This window comes from Teleopsis dalmanni, chromosome 1 (assembly GCF_002237135.1).
Source record: "Teleopsis dalmanni isolate 2A chromosome 1, ASM223713v2, whole genome shotgun sequence".
Classification (NCBI taxonomy): Eukaryota; Metazoa; Arthropoda; class Insecta; order Diptera; family Diopsidae; genus Teleopsis; species Teleopsis dalmanni.
The window spans coordinates 234,212,454-234,229,588 of record NC_051846.1 but is presented as its reverse complement, the minus strand read 5'-3'; the positions used below and the strand labels follow the sequence as shown (position 1 = coordinate 234,229,588).

The 17,135-nt window shown below is 35.7% G+C and overlaps 3 protein-coding genes and 1 pseudogene across 3 annotated transcripts; 2 read left to right on the top strand and 2 right to left on the bottom strand.

The window, feature by feature from the left end:
- Positions 1 to 17,135, top strand: part of LOC119672722 — a 510,988-nt pseudogene that overhangs the window by 423,775 nt on the left and 70,078 nt on the right.
- On the bottom strand, positions 7,959 to 8,333 carry LOC119667713 (histone H2A). The gene has a single exon (XM_038077021.1). The coding sequence runs from the start codon at positions 8,331 to 8,333 to the stop codon at positions 7,959 to 7,961; it is 375 nt and encodes a 124-aa protein (XP_037932949.1).
- LOC119672719 (histone H3) lies at positions 15,399 to 15,937 on the bottom strand. The gene has a single exon (XM_038083836.1). It carries the CDS (start codon positions 15,834 to 15,836, stop codon positions 15,426 to 15,428), a length of 411 nt encoding a protein of 136 aa, XP_037939764.1. The 5' UTR covers positions 15,837 to 15,937; the 3' UTR covers positions 15,399 to 15,425.
- LOC119672721 (histone H4) lies at positions 16,106 to 16,515 on the top strand. The gene has a single exon (XM_038083838.1). It carries the CDS (start codon positions 16,142 to 16,144, stop codon positions 16,451 to 16,453), a length of 312 nt encoding a protein of 103 aa, XP_037939766.1. The 5' UTR covers positions 16,106 to 16,141; the 3' UTR covers positions 16,454 to 16,515.

Here is a 17,135-nt window from a genome sequence, read left to right as displayed (position 1 = left end):
CCTCCGTGATGCTGCCTAATTGCTGGAGGGATACAGTTTCTTAGCATGTGCCTTTCAAATTTTCTTAGCCTCTCCATCTGGTGGGAGGAGATGTTGAACCAAACCGGGAAGCCATAGCCCAGGAGTGGCCTAACCAGTTGTTTATAGCAATTTCTTTTTATATCTTGCCTTAGGAATTTGGCTCTGCGAAAAATGGATGAGTAGGTAAAGAACGCTTTTCTGGCTTTGTCTAGCGCTGCGTTTACATGGGGTATGAAAGAGAACCTACTATCTAACGTAATACCTAGATATTTCAGCGTGCTACGGGATTGTATTTTCTGCCTATTGATGACTATATTGGGTATGTGCTTTTTCGTGGCAGGAGGTAAGAATTTCTTTAGGCCCTTCACAATTATGCATTGACACTTGGCGACGTTTAATCGCAGTTTCCACTTGTTGAAATACTTGTGGAGTTGCACTAGTTCTTTATTCAGTAGGGTGTTGGCCTGAGAAGCTCTAGGTTTAGAGGCGAGGAGAAGTATGTCGTCTGCATAGATTAACAGCTTGACGTCCTCACTAGCTACTGCAATATCTGCCAACAGAACATTATAAAGTATGGGGCCTAGCAGTGATCCCTGAGGCACTCCTTCACCAACCAATTTTAGTTCGGAGCTATTATCTAGGTGTTTTACAAAGAATTTCCTATTTGTGAGGTAGTCTAGTATTACTGAGCATAAGTGTCTATCAATTCCAAATAAGTTGACCATTTTATAAATAATACCTTCTATCCATGCGGTGTCGAACGCTTTTTCGAAATCTAAGGACACTGCTATAGTAGCTCTTCTCCTGTTCAAATTGCTAGTGACTGAGTCGGCTAGCAGTGTTAGAGCGTGTAGTGTGGAGAGCTTACGTCTGAAACCAAATTGGAAGTCTTTGAGGACATGATTGTTAGTCAGTTGTGTCACTAGGTCTTCCAGAAGGAACTTTTCATATAGCTTACTGATATTGGATAGAAGTGAGATTGGCCTATAGCTGCTTATATGCGAGGCGTCCCTGCCATTTTTTAGCAGAGGAATAACCCTGGCTACCTTCCAGGCGTCTGGGAAGTAGCCCAGGTTGTACATTTGATTAAACAGAATGGCAAGGCACCTCCACAATTGTTGGCTGGTCTTTTTTAATATGAAATTGGGGATATTGTCTGGGCCACAGCTTTTCTTATTGTTTAAGGATTTGATTTTAGACCCTATATCTTCTGCAGTGATGCATGGGAGAGTCCTACTAGAAACTGAGTCCCTGACAGCATATCCATCTGCTGTTCTATCGTTACTAAACTGGGTGAGAATTTCAGGATTCCTAAGGAGATTCACCTCTTTTTCAACCTGAGCACCGAACAGGTAGTCTCCCATCTGCTTGTTACCATAGTGTACCTTCTCGAAACAATCTGCTAATGCCTCAACTTTGTCTGAATTGTGTGTGAGTGTTGTGTCATTACCTAGTCTGAGAGGAGGAAAATCTTTGAAACTGCTGATGCCACAGAGCCCTTTGAGGTTTCTGAATGTTCTAGGATTTGGCTTTAGATTCTTGAAGCTATCATTCCATCGAGTTTCTTCGATCCACCTAATGTGGTTAGTGATGATGATGTCTAAGTTGTTACTGATGGCTTTTAAAGTATTTCTCCTGGCTGGGTCGGCACATCTCCATATAGCTCTCCTAAGCCTCTTTTTCTCTTTGATAAAATTTATAACATACTGTGGAAGTTTAAGTAAGCCTCTGCGTCTAACTAGTTCTGATGGAACTGCTTTCCTAATTGCATTGGAGATTACTCCGTTAATACCAATAATGCAATTGTCTATTTCGGACTTAGTTGCTACTCTATCTGGTGAAAGTATGTAGGGTGTGATGTGTCCATCAATTTCTTTATTTAGCGTCTTGCAATTGACTTTGTCATAGTTAAGCACAGTCCTAGGAGTGGCCAACTCGAGGTCAGAGGTTTCGAGCACTAGCTCAACAGCCTGGTGATCAGAGTCGCTGTCGAGAGTTCTGAGTTTATTTCCTAGACCACTATGATAGATAGGAGATACTGTAGGTGAGATTATAAAGATATCAATGTATGATTTACACGAGGATACACGGGTGGGTTTGCTAGTGGGAATTAGTAACATGCACATCCTATCAAGCCATTTTCTGAGGTTGTTACCACTTGTATTGCAGATCATCCCACCCCAGTCCCTATGTTTGGCGTTAAGATCTCCTGCTAACACTACATGCTCGGTGCTCAGACTGTTATATAGTAGGTCTAGGTCGCCCTCTGTTACTGTGATCTTGGGATTTGCGTATAGCACGACGAAGCTAATCAACTCTCCATTGGTTAATTTTAGCTGAACACCTGTGCTCTCAATGTTATTAGTAGGCATTTGAAATACCACATGACTATATCTTTCCTTCACTAATATGGCTGTGCCAACTTCTCCTTTAATGGATTTATCGGTACGAATGATATTGTACCCTTCGAACTTAAGGCGGTGCCGATGGGTTAGTCTAGTTTCAGCCACCATAACAATGTCGGGTCTGTGTTTTTGCAGAAAAAGGTTAAACAAATGTCTTTTACTGTGGGAAACTAGGGAGTTCACATTTATGAATATACTTTTTAGTTGTTTAGTCATGGATGCGCAAATTAATGAACAGATTAAATAATGCTTGGGATTTTTGATCGTCATTGCCTAATTTCTTGTAACTGCTGGCAAAGTCACTAACTTTTTTCAGACATTGGCTGAAGTTACTGCCAAAGATACGGTGACATTCGCTGTCCATTTCGCTTGCTAAGATTGTCTGTACTTTGCTGCCAGAAGTTGCTAGTGGGGTGTGAGATCGTTTTAGGGCTGAGGCGTACGATATTTTGTTGCTAACTGTGCTACTAGGCATTACAGTGGAGATAGGAGGTTTAGGAAGGGAAGGCACTTTTCTTTGTTCAAACCTACTTATTATTTCTAATCTTTTTGGACAAGATTTGGCGCTGGCTACATGCCCTACCTGATTGCAATTTATACACTTGGGGGGAATTCCTATCTGTTTGGTTAAAGCACCTGTTGCTGGGTGCTTGGTGATAGTTACTTCGGTGTTTAAGCTTCGAGGGGGCATTGTGCAGTTGCTGGGACCGTGAGATTCCCCGCATTTGACACAGCGATATGGCATGTTGCAATTGCTTGCAACATGCATGAACCTTTGGCAGTTCTTGCATTGAATTGGCCACTGCTTCTGGGCATCCTCAAAGCTAATTTTACAATTTAGGATATATTTGATATTTCTAAATTCTTTAATGTCTGATTGTTTGTCCAGCTGTATTAACCACCTGAAATTTTTTAGTTTGATCATTTTTAAAATATTTACATTGAGATTGAGGTCATTTATATAATCAATGACTTCTTGCACCTCATACGATGGTGACAATTTGTTAATTATAACCGTATAAGGTTTTTCATTTGCTGGCGTGTATGTAAAAAAATTTAGATTTTTGCTTTTCAGCAAAGTTTTAACGCTGTTGTAGTCTTCCATCGTAATGGTGCTAACATGCGTGACATTCTTATTTTTTATATTAATTGTAAATTTATTGTGGCCCAGTTTGTGGGATAACATATTTATTAGCTCCTTTTGAGAGGAGTCGTACACTACGAATAATGGAGGAGCAATGGTTCGCTTACCGACCTTGGCAGTTTGTTGAGTTTTCCTTGTTGTTGTTGTTATCGGCTTGCTGGTGGGCTGTGTTGCCGTATTTTTCATCTTGGGAGCGACTGCTTCCTTAGGTGTTGGGAACTGTTGCATTATTGAGATGTTTGGAGGTAGAATGCCGTCGCCATTGGTGAAGGTCATGGTGTAGGCAGGCTGGTTTAAGTTGCTGCTACTGGTCATATAGTCCTCAGGTGGGTTAGAATGTTCTCTTTCAGCATCGCTTGTTGCAGCATCCATTTCATCATCTATGTTGTGTGTAATAGCGACTGCTGGTGTTGCGGTGTCGCTGATGGAAATTACCTCGTTGTGGTGGTGTGGATGGGTAGTCTTTGCCTCAAGCAGTTCAGCCACCATTGCCTTGTATTTCGCGACTTCAGCTTGCAGATGCTGGACAAGTTTACGCATATCAGCCCATTTGCCTTCTACGAAGTTTTCAGCTTCGGAGCTTGTAGAATGACTTCTCTTCTTCTTCTTCTTCTTTTTATGATCATCATTATTGTTAATTTTTTTGGATTCTACATTGGTGGCATCGTTGGATGCAGGAAACTGATGATCAGCACCAGCAGCATTTGTGGAAATACGCGCATGTATCTCAACATGTGGTGATGTCGATTCTGCATCTTCATCGTCCATGATGGGAGTAGAGGTGGTTTTGTATATATTACTTTTTTTTTTTATATTTAAATTATTCCACAATGTCCTTGAAAATTAATTAATTTTGGTAAGTTTATTTATTTACGAGCACTTGTTAGATTTGGAATTTGTGATTGAGCACATGTAATATTAATTTCATTTAAAATTTTATGATTTAGTTCAACACAAGATATTTATAATATTTGTTTTTTTTTTTTTTTTAAGTTCACAATTTTTCCTTTATATTTTTTTTTGATCACATTAACTAGATATTTTATGAATTCCAGGTAATTTAAGTTGTAAATTTTAGGCAGATGTTTAAAACAGATGTACATTCGATGCGAGTTTGTTTACACAGGTAGAATATTTTATTGCACGTATTAAAACACAACCGTTCTTTCCGAATCCACTCAATCCAAATCAATCAATGAATATTTTTTCGCATTTTTATGGTAGCTTAGCTCACTTTGTACGAAGCGCCGAGAAGAGCGCATTTATAAAAATTTTTCATTAATACATATTTCTACTGAGTTTGAAAAAATTTTTCAACATTTATTATTAATTTTAAATAGACCAAGTAAATTAAACACAATTATTTAAATCAAATTAAGTAAAGAAGATATTGAATATTTTATTACATTCATTTTTATACTAATTATAATTATATAAAATATATAAAAATTGGTTTAAACTTTAAATTTTGTAAATCTATAGTTGAACTTGTTAATAAATTAGAATATTTTAAAGTTATCTTTTGTATAATTTATATATTAAATTATTTATTAAATAGTTTATTCAATTCTCTGTTAAATTATATATATGGTTTTATATATTTCATATATTTATAAATGCAAATTTAATAAAACATGAGATGCATAAAAACGTCAGTTTTAACATTTTGAATGCTTATGTTTTATCCTATTTTGAAATATTAACTCAATTTATATAAAAGTTTAAAATTTCAAAGCACTAATAGAAATAATTATAAATAAATATATTGTATTTTAATTAGAATATAAGATTATCACTTTTAATTATATCAAATAGTGTCTATTTGAGATTAGATATCCATCCATAATGTTAACATGTTACATTGAATTCGTTTACTTTAAGATATGTTTTAAGATTTTCTATACGTATTATTTTTAAAATTTTATTACAAGTTTTAAATAATTTTTAATCATGTGAAAAATTATTATATATAAACGTTATTAATAACATATCAGCAATTAAATTTATAGTTTTCAATATCATTCGAATAACAACTGTACGTATCCTACTTAATAGAATTCATAAAAAAAAATTATATCTACATACATGATTAAAAATATATAAGAATGAAATCATTTTACTTTTTCTTTTATAATTATAATTTAATTATTTAACTTTGACTATTATAAGTATTTTATTAAATATGTATATTTAAAAAAAATGTTCTTTTTATTACTTTATAATTAAAATAAAATTAAAATTAAATGTGCGTATTCTAACATTTTTATAAGGAGTGATATACGACATAAAATGTTAAAATTTAAGATGAATTTTTTTATAAACTAACATGGATATGGATAACATTTAAATAGATACTGAAGTATATATATAAACTTGCGGCTGCAATCTTCCATAGTCATTCCTAAGAGCTAGTTTTAGTAGGTTCAAGACTCACACAGTGGCTTTGGATGTTTTCCATCTACTGCCATAAATCTTTTATAAAATATAGAATATTTTATAAAACTAATTCAGATACAAATTTTAAAAACTCTACCTTTAAATAATTTATCTATAATAATAAATATTACAATACCAAAATATTGAAATAGTAACTATGATAATAATAGTAAACATTTAGGCCGTGTGCGAGTTCGAGTATATTTAGGGGAAATAGTCAATTATGTCGGTATGGCAGCGATTGTTGGTACATACCAGAATTTCTAATGAGATAAATTAGGTGTTACCATTTTGAAAATTTTATAAGATGTTTAGTAAATAAATAAATAAATTTTAAAACTTTTAAAAGAAAAATAATTATTTTTTATATGTTTCCTTCTTTATATTATGAATATTAATGTTTTTTAATAATTGTATCACATTTATTTAATAATAAATACAAATATTTGGCACAAAATTATTAGGTTCTTGATTTCAAAAAGGTAATTATGAAACTTTATGCTATTGGCCTGGCAACGTTATTTGTTTTGTACATTTTTATTAGTAACAAATATAATATTAATATTATTGTAACTTAGATTATACTACCTGCGAAGATTTATGTATCTATTTATTGATACGCGAATCTATGATAAATATTAAAAGATTCTTAATAATATATAGGGTTAGGCGATTGAAGTGTTACAAATTACACAGCGATATGTTTGTCAAACTGATATTGCCAACTACGTCAAATTCATATGAATGACAGCTATTTATATTGTTTACAAGTTACCACAAGCATTTGCGTCTAAGTTTTATAGAACTAATATTATTCGAAATGGAATTAAAAAATAAGTGTGATTGCATTATATTTGGTTGGAAAATTACAACTAGCTATTGTGCTTGAGCTCAAATATCTCAATGTGAATAAAATGTTTGTGTATCGTACCTTAAATCGTTATAATAGCTCAGGCAGAGTCACCAAATGCTATAGTGGTGGACAAAAAAAAAAACAGCAACATTGCCTAAAATGGTTCGGAAAGTGAAGGCTCGACTTAAACGAAATCCACGTCGTAGTACTAATCAAATGGCCAAAGAACCGATAATATCTGAACGAAGCATCTGACGCATTTTCCAAAATAAGCTCAAGGTAAAGCTTTAAAAGTTCCAAGGCACAAGATCTTGCACCAAAGCAACAAAAAGTTAGACTCGAATGAGCAAAGGAGTTGTTACGCTGGGCCAATTTGGAGAGCAAGTTGAGAACTAAAAAATAAGCCAGTTTCGATACGCTGAAGAAAGCTTTTATTCAGGAATAGGCCAAAATACTGGAAGATCACAGCCATAGTCAAGACAAAAGGTGGCCACATCAAGCTAGAGTGAATGGATTGTGAAATTTTAATTATTTTCACAAATTTTTGTAATTTGAATCAATAAAAAAATAATGTGATCGCTTGAATAGGTAACACTTCAATTATCTGACCCTGAATAATAAACTTGCATTCTTAAAAAATAGTGGCACAGCGAACCTGCTTTCTAGGAAGTCAATTGGAACGCATACACACTCGTATGTATAAAAACTGGTTGATACCTGCTGCCCAAAAACAAAAAAAAAAATTATTACTATGTAGCAAAACGCAGTGTTAAGTTATACACTAACAATGCTATGTATTTTATCTGTTATGTAGGCTGATTTACAATTTTCGAAGATTTCGATTTCATGAAGGTCTTCCAGGAATGTAACGGAACAGAAGGGCGAGGCAAGAAATGATTGATTGTTAAGTGTTTTAAAGTATGGCTTGTGTAAGTTAGTAGGGTAGGTATGATAGTATGTACAATATTTATATCAATTGATTTAATGAAATACATTTTCTTTAATAAAATAAATTTTGTCGTCCTGAAAAGGACGGATTAATTGATAGTTAATTCTCCACGTATATGTATTCGTATTTTAATAAATAAAATAAAATAATTTAAGCCTTCTTTTCTGTTTTCTTTGGCAAAAGTACAGCCTGAATGTTTGGTAGTACACCACCTTGTGCAATTGTAACACCAGACAATAATTTGTTCAATTCTTCATCATTACGTATGGCCAACTGTAAATGACGAGGAATGATTCTTGTCTTCTTATTATCGCGTGCTGCATTGCCAGCCAATTCAAGAACTTCAGCAGCCAAATATTCCATAACGGCAGCTAAGTAGACTGGAGCACCTGCACCAACGCGTTCAGCATAATTGCCTTTACGCAATAATCGATGAATACGACCAACTGGAAATTGTAATCCAGCACGATTTGATCGTGACTTTGCCTTGCCTTTAACTTTACCACCTTTACCACGACCAGACATAGTTGAGTTGAGTTTCTAGTAGTTGAGATTTATAAAAATTGGATCTATTTTTTTTTAATGATTTTTTTTTTTTTTTTTTTGCAGTAGGTGGAAAGCATCAAAAGCCACAGTGTGAGACTTGAACCCACTAAAACCACCTCTTAGGAATGCATAGAGAATAGATTCCAAGCAAGGGACCGTGAAGGTCCAGGACTAGGAACCCCATTCCAGTTTCAACGATTGGAGTGAAAACAATTACTAGTAAGGCTTAACATTTACAATAGTAAATATATCTAAGCCATGAAATTTGAAGAATGAAAACGGTGAGACGGAATACTACTTAAATTGAGTTTGAGGGGCTATTTATAAGTACACACGTTGAAGGGGATTACTGTAACCACGGTTGTAAAACGGGATTACAGGGGGAGATTGGGCAATGTCGTCCAGGAGGAGGGATAGGAACTGGGGAGGTTTATGCCTCATAGCGAGTAACAGATCAGTTGGTAGCTGATCAGATCTCAGAACGTCGGGGGGGAGGTTATGGGCCCTAGTAAAGTATCGACGAGCTTGGGACAATAGATAATCGTCAAGCCGCTCGATATTGGCGGATTTGTAAACAAAATTTATACGGTGATGTTTGCCATTAGGCTTGCGCTTGTAATTTATACAGTCGCGGAGAATTTTTCTTTCTAACGCACGTAGGCGTTCCATTTGAGCCGAGGAGATACCTGACCAGATGGGAAAGGAGTAGGTGGAAAGAGGGCGAATGAGTTGTTTATAGCACAAGAGTTTTGCTTGAATATTTAGCTGGTTGTGGCGTCTTAACGCATTTTTAAGGCTCATATGGCGGAAGGACACATTCTTGACAATATAATCGATGTGGGGAATGAAGTTATGTTTGGGAGAGAACATAACTCCGAGGTATTTAAACTTGTCAACAAGTTTAATGGGAGTCCCATTAAGTTTAAGCTTAATGTTAGAGGGGTTATAACTGCTTGGACGATTTCGTGCATAGCCAGTGAAGGCAATGGCAGAGACTTTGAGGGGGTTTAATTTGAGCTTCCACTTATGGTAAAAGCAAGAAAGATTTCCTAAATGCTGGTTTAAGGAGTTAGAGACCCTGGGAGTATAAGACGATTTGGAGTATATTAGACAGTCATCTGCAAAGCAGAGCTGCTTGACATTTGGGGGAGGGATAGGAATGTCTGAAGTGTAGATGTTAAAGAGTATGGGACCAAGTACAGAACCCTGAGGGACACCAGCTGCTACAAGGAATTCCCTAGAAAGGCTAGAACCAACACGAACCATAAATTTTCTTCCTGACACAAATTGGTAGACAATGCTACAAAGGAGCGGGGGGAAATTGAATTGGTGGAGCTTGTAGACAAGGCCTTCAATCCAAACAGTATCAAAAGCTTTCTCAATATCTAGGCTCACAGCCACGGTGGGTTGAGAGTTATAGAGACCTACACAGATATCATTTTGGAAAATACTAAGCGCGTCTGTGGTTGAGGTTTTGTTACGAAAACCAAATTGGAAGTTCGGGAGAAGTCGTTTTTCTGTTATGTGGGACTTAAGTTGACTAGCAATGAATGATTCATAAAGTTTACTTAGTGAGCTAAGTAAGGAAATGGGACGGTAGCTTGAGGGGAGAGTATGAGGCTTACCACTTTTATGGACAGGTATGACAATGGCTCTCTTCCAAGGCCTGGGAAAGTGACCAATGTTGTAAGAGTGATTAAAGATAATCGCACATGTGCAAAAGAAGAGAGGAGACAGATTTCGCATAGCGTGGTTGGAGATTCTATCCAGTCCAGAAGATTTTTTAGGTCTTTTGGACTTAAGGATGGTGAAGAGACCTGATGGGGTAATGAACCCGTTTGGGTCAAGAGTATTAGCACTGTTGGCTGGGTAGCTGGTGCTGAAGTTAGTAATGCTTTGTCCGAAGTTTTCGTAATGGTCTCGGACAAAATTGCAGACCGTTGCATTGAAATTTGGATTTCCATCACCGAGGGAGACCTTATGATAAAGCTCAAAGGTTTCGCCAAATATATTGGCTTTGGTTGAGTCATCAGAAAAACTTCTGTTATTGATGGTGATGTCAGGAGTGACTTTTTTAATGCCACAGATCTGCTTAACTTTTTTGAAGACATCAGAGTCGCATTTAGCAGAACGAACTAAGGCATTGAAATGATTATTTCTAGCCAACTTGATCCTTTGGGTAAGGATATTATCAAGAGTGGAAATTATAGCTCGCATGAGCTGAAATCGAGGAGAATTAGTTTGCCTGAGGCGATATAGCCTACGGCGAAGAACTTTACGACGTTGGATTAGATCAACAGTAAGAGGATCAAGAGGAACCTGGTGGCACTTTTTAAGAAGGGTCAGTGGGACATGCTCTTCGATAGTTGCAGAAAGAATGCTCTCAAGTTGTGAAGTGACACAGTCAATTTCATTAGGTGATAGGTTCCTATTTACAGGAAGGTCAAGGGAGGAAATCATTCTGTCAAGAGTGGAATTGAAGCTGTCCCAGCAGGTGGCAGCGAAATTTAAATACGTACGAGGGGCAGATAGGAGGGCTCTACAGCCTGTGAGAGGTACAACAACAGCCTGATGGTCAGCAACGCCATCAACAACTGAAGTATTTCCAATCATGTCGGAGAGACAGTTGTCAGTGAAGAAAAAGTCGAGTGTCGCATTGAAGCGTGTTGGCTCGTTGGGGGCAACAAGATTAATATTGAGGTTAATACAATTGCTTATATACCAGTTGTATAATCTGGTACCATTAGTGCAGTTTTGAGCGTTATTCCAAAAGTAGTGTTTACTATTGAAGTCACCTCCAATAACAAATGGATTTGAAGAAAGGTTTATTAATTTAGTGAGGTCATTAGGGTCAATAGATTGGGATATAGAGGGCGTGTAATACACGCAGAATAAATCAACATTAAAGTTATTTTCGAGGAGAAGAGTGATACCGCAAGCTTCAAATGAGGAGAGTTGAGGAATACGAAGTTCGGAAAAAGCGTATGTTGCCTTAAGAAGGATTGCAACCCCTCCACCAGGACCAACCCTATCGAAACGGACGACATTGTAACCAGAGAAAGTAAGAGTGAAACCAGGATTGATTCTGGTTTCAACAGCAAGGAGAACATCAGGCTTACTATGCGTAAGAAAGTTTTGAAAAACTTCACGCTTAAGCTCTGAGCGGAGAGAGTTTACGTTTATAAGAATAATCTTAAGATTATTCATATAAAACGAACTCAAATACTTTACGAGTGAGGAAGGCCTTACGCTCTACTTGTGAGGTGAGAGTGGAAAATTGTTGCTTAATACTTAAAGCAAACGAAAACAATGATTCAATATCAGGCATATGAGAGCCAATATTTGCGCCTGAAGTGCCAGAGGATTTATGAGAGCTATTAATTGGAGCAGGGTGGACAATTTTTTTTGGATTGAGAGGCTGAGCAGCGGACGCAGAGGACGCAACAGTGCGCGGAGGAGCACTAGAAATCGCAGCCATAGAAGCAAAAGAGGAACCAGGCTTGACAAAATTAGTCGGAAGACGGTTAGGGGTTTCAGCCGTTGAGGCTTTAGATTTGGCATTGCGAGAAGCACGAAGCTCTTTAAATTTAGAGCACCTGTAATTTGCTGGGTGGCCAGTCTGACCACAGTTACAGCATTTGGGAAGGGTCTCCGGGATTTGTTGCTTTGTTACTGGATCAAAGGCTTTAGGCGGAAGGGTGCAAGCCCCTTTAGAATGCGAGCCACCACAACGGACGCAACGAGAGGGAAAGTTGCAGAATTTGGCGGTATGGAAGTACCGCTGGCAGTTTGAGCACTGAGGCGCTTCAAGATGAGCTTTGCGCTCAAATTTGACAACAAGATTTAATGATGGAAGCTTGGTGATGCTAAGCAGCATAAGAAGGTCCATATTTGGGGCTGGGTGAAGTTCCCAAATTGTGGAGTTATTATATCTCTCAGGATTCTTAGCTATGAAGCGCCCTGGAGGCCTAAATTTAACAACACGCGTGAAGCTGAACTGAGGTAAATCTACAGTTAATGCTGCCTTGAGATCTTCCTCATCAAATGAGGAAGGGAAATTTTTCAGAAGAACAGGGGTTATCTTGTCTTCTGAGGGAATGGGAGCGAAACTTGGAATTTTGAGGTCTTTAAGGACCGCGTTTATTTTGTAAAATGTATCTTTACATTTAGTAAGGATACGAAAAGTTTTACCATTAATGGCTTTGAACTCGTATGCAGAGTTGGGAAGAGCAGCTTTGATGCTGCTGCGAAGTTCTTTGATATTAACATCACGAACAGTGATAGCTGGGGGAGTTTTGCCACTAGTTGGCATACTTGAAGGGGGAGGAATGGCCGTGTTGCCACTATCTTTGGCAGCCGCTGGCAAAGGGCGCGAGGAAGTAAGATGAACGGCAGATGTCGTAGTAGTATGAATGGGAGCATTAGTTAAAATACCATTAGATTTGGGCACTGGAAGAGCTGGGAAATTTGCTGCGAAAGCAGCATCAGAAGAGGCGGGAGTGGCTGTAGTAGCCGATAGGCCAGATGGGGTACTGATCTCTTCTTCTTGAGGATCAACTTCTAGATCGCTAGAGTAATCAGCGTGAAGCATTTGTTTTAGAGATGCATTTTCATGCAAAATAGCTTGATAAAGCTTTTCAATTTCATTGAACCTTTTAGAAAGGACTAAAAATTTTTTTTTGTAGCTGGTGTTTTTTTCATCTTTTTTAGGCGAAGATGTTTTGCGCCGTTTAATAGTGGAGTCAGGCTCCGATTCAGAGCTACTGGCGCTATTTGAACCTACACCCTCCACATCCATAGGAACAGGAGGTATGCAGACGGACAGACCGAAAATACAAGAAAATTAATTTAAAATATAATTAAAAGATATAATACCATATACAAGTGTGCATAAAAATATATATAATATATATAAATATGCACAAAATACAAAATTTAATAATGTTCAATATTAATGTTCAATTTGTTTAATAAGTTCACAAAAATGAATCACTCACCAGTATGCAATTTTTAAAAAAAATTTTTATTTTTTATTGGATACCTTTTTTTAACAGGTATGCACAAAACTTCCTTTGACTGCTTGTTATAAAAATATAGTTTTAAAGACACACTTTTTTCTTTTGTTTTTTTTTAAATAATTAGTTTTGTTTTTATTTTCCTTTCTTTATTACTATTGTCTCTTTCGATTTTGTAATGACTTATTAACCTTATTTTATTTTTATTTTTTCCCTTGCAGGTATACACAATAATTGAATCGTCTTTGGCGATTGTTTGCTTATTTAATAAACCACACTACAGGTAAACGATATGCACTGCACTTTAAATTCAGGTACAAATTTTTTTATTTTTTTATTAACTTATTTTGTTATTTTGAATTTCACTAACATATCTCTACCGCGAGTTTGAATTTAATTTCACTTTACACTATAATTGCCGAATGAATGATTTGCGGGTTGAAAATTAGCACGAGCACTAAAAAAACACAACCGTACTTAACTTTCGTTTGAAAAATGTTTATATAGAAACGGAAATTGCCCCAAATCGACGATTAAAATTTAAAATCAGAAATCATGCCACCAAAAACTAGCGGAAAAGCAGCCAAAAAAGATGGAAAGGCTCAGAAAAATATAACCAAAAACGATAAGAAGAAGAAGCGCAGGAGGAAGGAGAGCTATGCTATCTACATTTATAAAGTGTTAAAGCAAGTCCACCCCGATACTGGTATATCATCGAAAGCCATGAGCATCATGAACAGCTTCGTGAATGACATATTCGAACGTATTGCTGCTGAGGCTTCGCGCTTAGCACACTACAATAAGCGCTCCACCATTACTAGTCGGGAGATTCAAACTGCTGTTCGTCTTTTACTTCCCGGTGAACTGGCTAAGCACGCAGTTAGTGAAGGAACAAAAGCTGTCACTAAGTATACTAGTTCCAAGTAAATTGCGTTATATCAAACAAACACCACTTATTCAAAAGGCCCTTTTCAGGGCCACAAAAATATTCAATTGAGTTGATAATTTATCTATATTATAAATATGTATAGATTCCTGAAATTATTTACGAAAACTGACAGGCTTACCAATACCGCGTTATTGAATCTCAGAATGGTTGCAAGCTCCTCGGGGAGGTACGCAGATCTGATAAAGTTATAAACAATAATCCAGACAAGGATTATTGTTAATAGAAAGTAAAAGTGCTCAAGTGCACTGACTCAATTAACCTCAACATAATAATAATATAAATATGATATATATTTTGTTTTTGATATTTCTTTTAAGAGGCTACTGATAGAAGAAAAAAAATAAAAAAAAACTTTGACAGTCTCTTCATGAATTATCAGCTATCGTTTGGTTGTTAGTGAATAAATGATTCAATCAACAAATTAATTTCTGTCAGTTTTGACGATCTTACAGTTTTTTGATCATGGATAATATAACCTGCTAAATAGAGTTAACTCTTGAATTAACGAGTGTTAATCCTTATCATCAGTCTTAGTACTATCATCGCTTTTAAATTGATATATTCTATATTTGCATTCGTGCTTTAAATTTGAAAACATACAATTTCATGGGAGCTCTTTTACAACTCATTCCTTAAACGTTCTTTTAGTAAGTTCAAGTCATTTACATTACATTATGGCTTTTGATGCTTTCTGCTTACAGCAAAAGAAAAATAAAACATATTGATTCAATTAAATGTTATGACGTGAAACATTCTATGTCTAATGATATACTATATGATACTAATAATAGTATACATATGATACATATACATATTAATATATATTATGCTACTTCTAATAGCTATGTCTATACTATATCTATATGATATAATTTATCATTATCTCTTTTCTTTGAATAAACTTACTATTATAATTGTTGCATTTACATTTACATTTACATTTTGCTTATTTTATTTTCATAGTCAAAAATAAGCAATTGAAAATAGTCAAGCAATTTCAAACCCTGGATAAGTCATGTCATTTTTATTTATCTCTTTTCTTTATATAATTTTGGTCCTGAAAAGGACCGATTTTTGTATATTTATAAAATTATATTGCTTCCAATCTTAAGCACGTTCTCCACGAATACGTCTAGCCAATTGAATATCTTTTGGCATAATTGTAACGCGTTTGGCATGAATTGCGCATAAGTTAGTATCTTCAAAAAGACCCACTAAGTATGCTTCGCTAGCTTCTTGAAGAGCCATTACAGCAGAACTCTGGAAACGTAAATCAGTTTTGAAATCTTGTGCAATTTCACGGACCAAACGCTGGAATGGCAATTTGCGAATCAAGAGTTCAGTACTCTTTTGGTAGCGACGAATTTCACGTAAAGCTACAGTTCCTGGACGATAACGATGTGGTTTTTTCACACCTCCAGTAGCTGGTGCACTTTTACGTGCGGCTTTGGTAGCCAATTGTTTTCGTGGTGCCTTACCACCAGTCGATTTACGAGCAGTTTGCTTTGTACGAGCCATAATTTATGAGATATGTTACAATATGGTATTTTAAAAAATAGCGCAATTGAATAGCTCAATTTTCTCATCATACCTGGATGTTCTGTTTCAACTATTCACATGTTTTAACATTCATTGTTTCTCATATTGCTTATTCTTTTTGTTTTGTTTTCTTATGTTTTGTTTTGTTTTACCCAATATTTTTCATATCTTTCGTAGTGCTTATATTTTCTATAAATAGTCGTCAATCATCCGTCGTCACTTCATTTATTGTTTGAATTTGAATTCGAACGGTTCTACCATATCTATAAAAATTTAAATACAAAATGACTGGTCGTGGTAAAGGTGGCAAAGGATTAGGAAAAGGTGGTGCTAAGCGTCACCGCAAAGTTCTTCGTGATAACATCCAAGGTATTACGAAACCAGCTATCAGACGTTTAGCTCGCCGAGGCGGAGTTAAGCGTATTTCTGGTTTGATTTATGAAGAAACTCGTGGAGTATTGAAAGTATTTTTGGAAAATGTGATCCGTGATGCTGTTACATATACAGAACATGCCAAAAGGAAGACTGTTACAGCCATGGATGTCGTATATGCTTTAAAGAGACAAGGCCGTACCTTATACGGTTTTGGAGGTTAAGCAAATAATCAATTATTGATTTAATAATGCAATAATATATTGCCCAATGGTCCTTTTCAGGACCCAAATAATCTTACACTTAAAGAGATAAATTTACATATATATGTGTTGGTATTTTTCTAAAATTATAAAAAAATAAAATTTATTATTAGCCTGATCGGTTGATGTCTGTCGAGTATAATTTATAATTAAAATGATCAGTTTAACAATGTACAAAATATTTATTATTATAATTCTCAATTTCTTTGTTACATTAGCAGTATATATGTGGACTAGCTTCTTACGGGCTTAATTATAATTCTCATTCAATTTTTTTATAGAATAAGATAAATAGAACTGACGTATATGAGTAATTTGCGGACTGTTAGATATTGCAGTTTGAAGTTTCCGCACAATGGTGCAAAAATTTTCTCCATTCATTCCTAAGAGGTGGTTTTAGTGAATTCAAATCTCACACTGAATCTGAATCTTAATCTTAATCCAAATCCAAATCCAAGTGTTCAACAAGCAAACTGCTTCCGGGGAAAATGAAAGTGAAAAAAATTCGTATATGAATTAAGTGAATTATGACAATATTATATAAAGAAAAGAAATAAAAGAACTTGTTATTGAAATAAATTAGAATATTTTAAAGTTATCTTTAAGTAATTTGCAGCGTCTTGCAAGTGAGTACCGAGTGTGG

Coding starts and splice junctions, on each gene's coding strand:
- LOC119667713 (XM_038077021.1), bottom strand. CDS start 8,333: ATGTCTGGTCGTGGTAAAGGTGGTAAAGTTAAAGGCAAGGCAAAGTCA.
- LOC119672721 (XM_038083838.1), top strand. CDS start 16,142: ATGACTGGTCGTGGTAAAGGTGGCAAAGGATTAGGAAAAGGTGGTGCT.
- LOC119672719 (XM_038083836.1), bottom strand. CDS start 15,836: ATGGCTCGTACAAAGCAAACTGCTCGTAAATCGACTGGTGGTAAGGCA.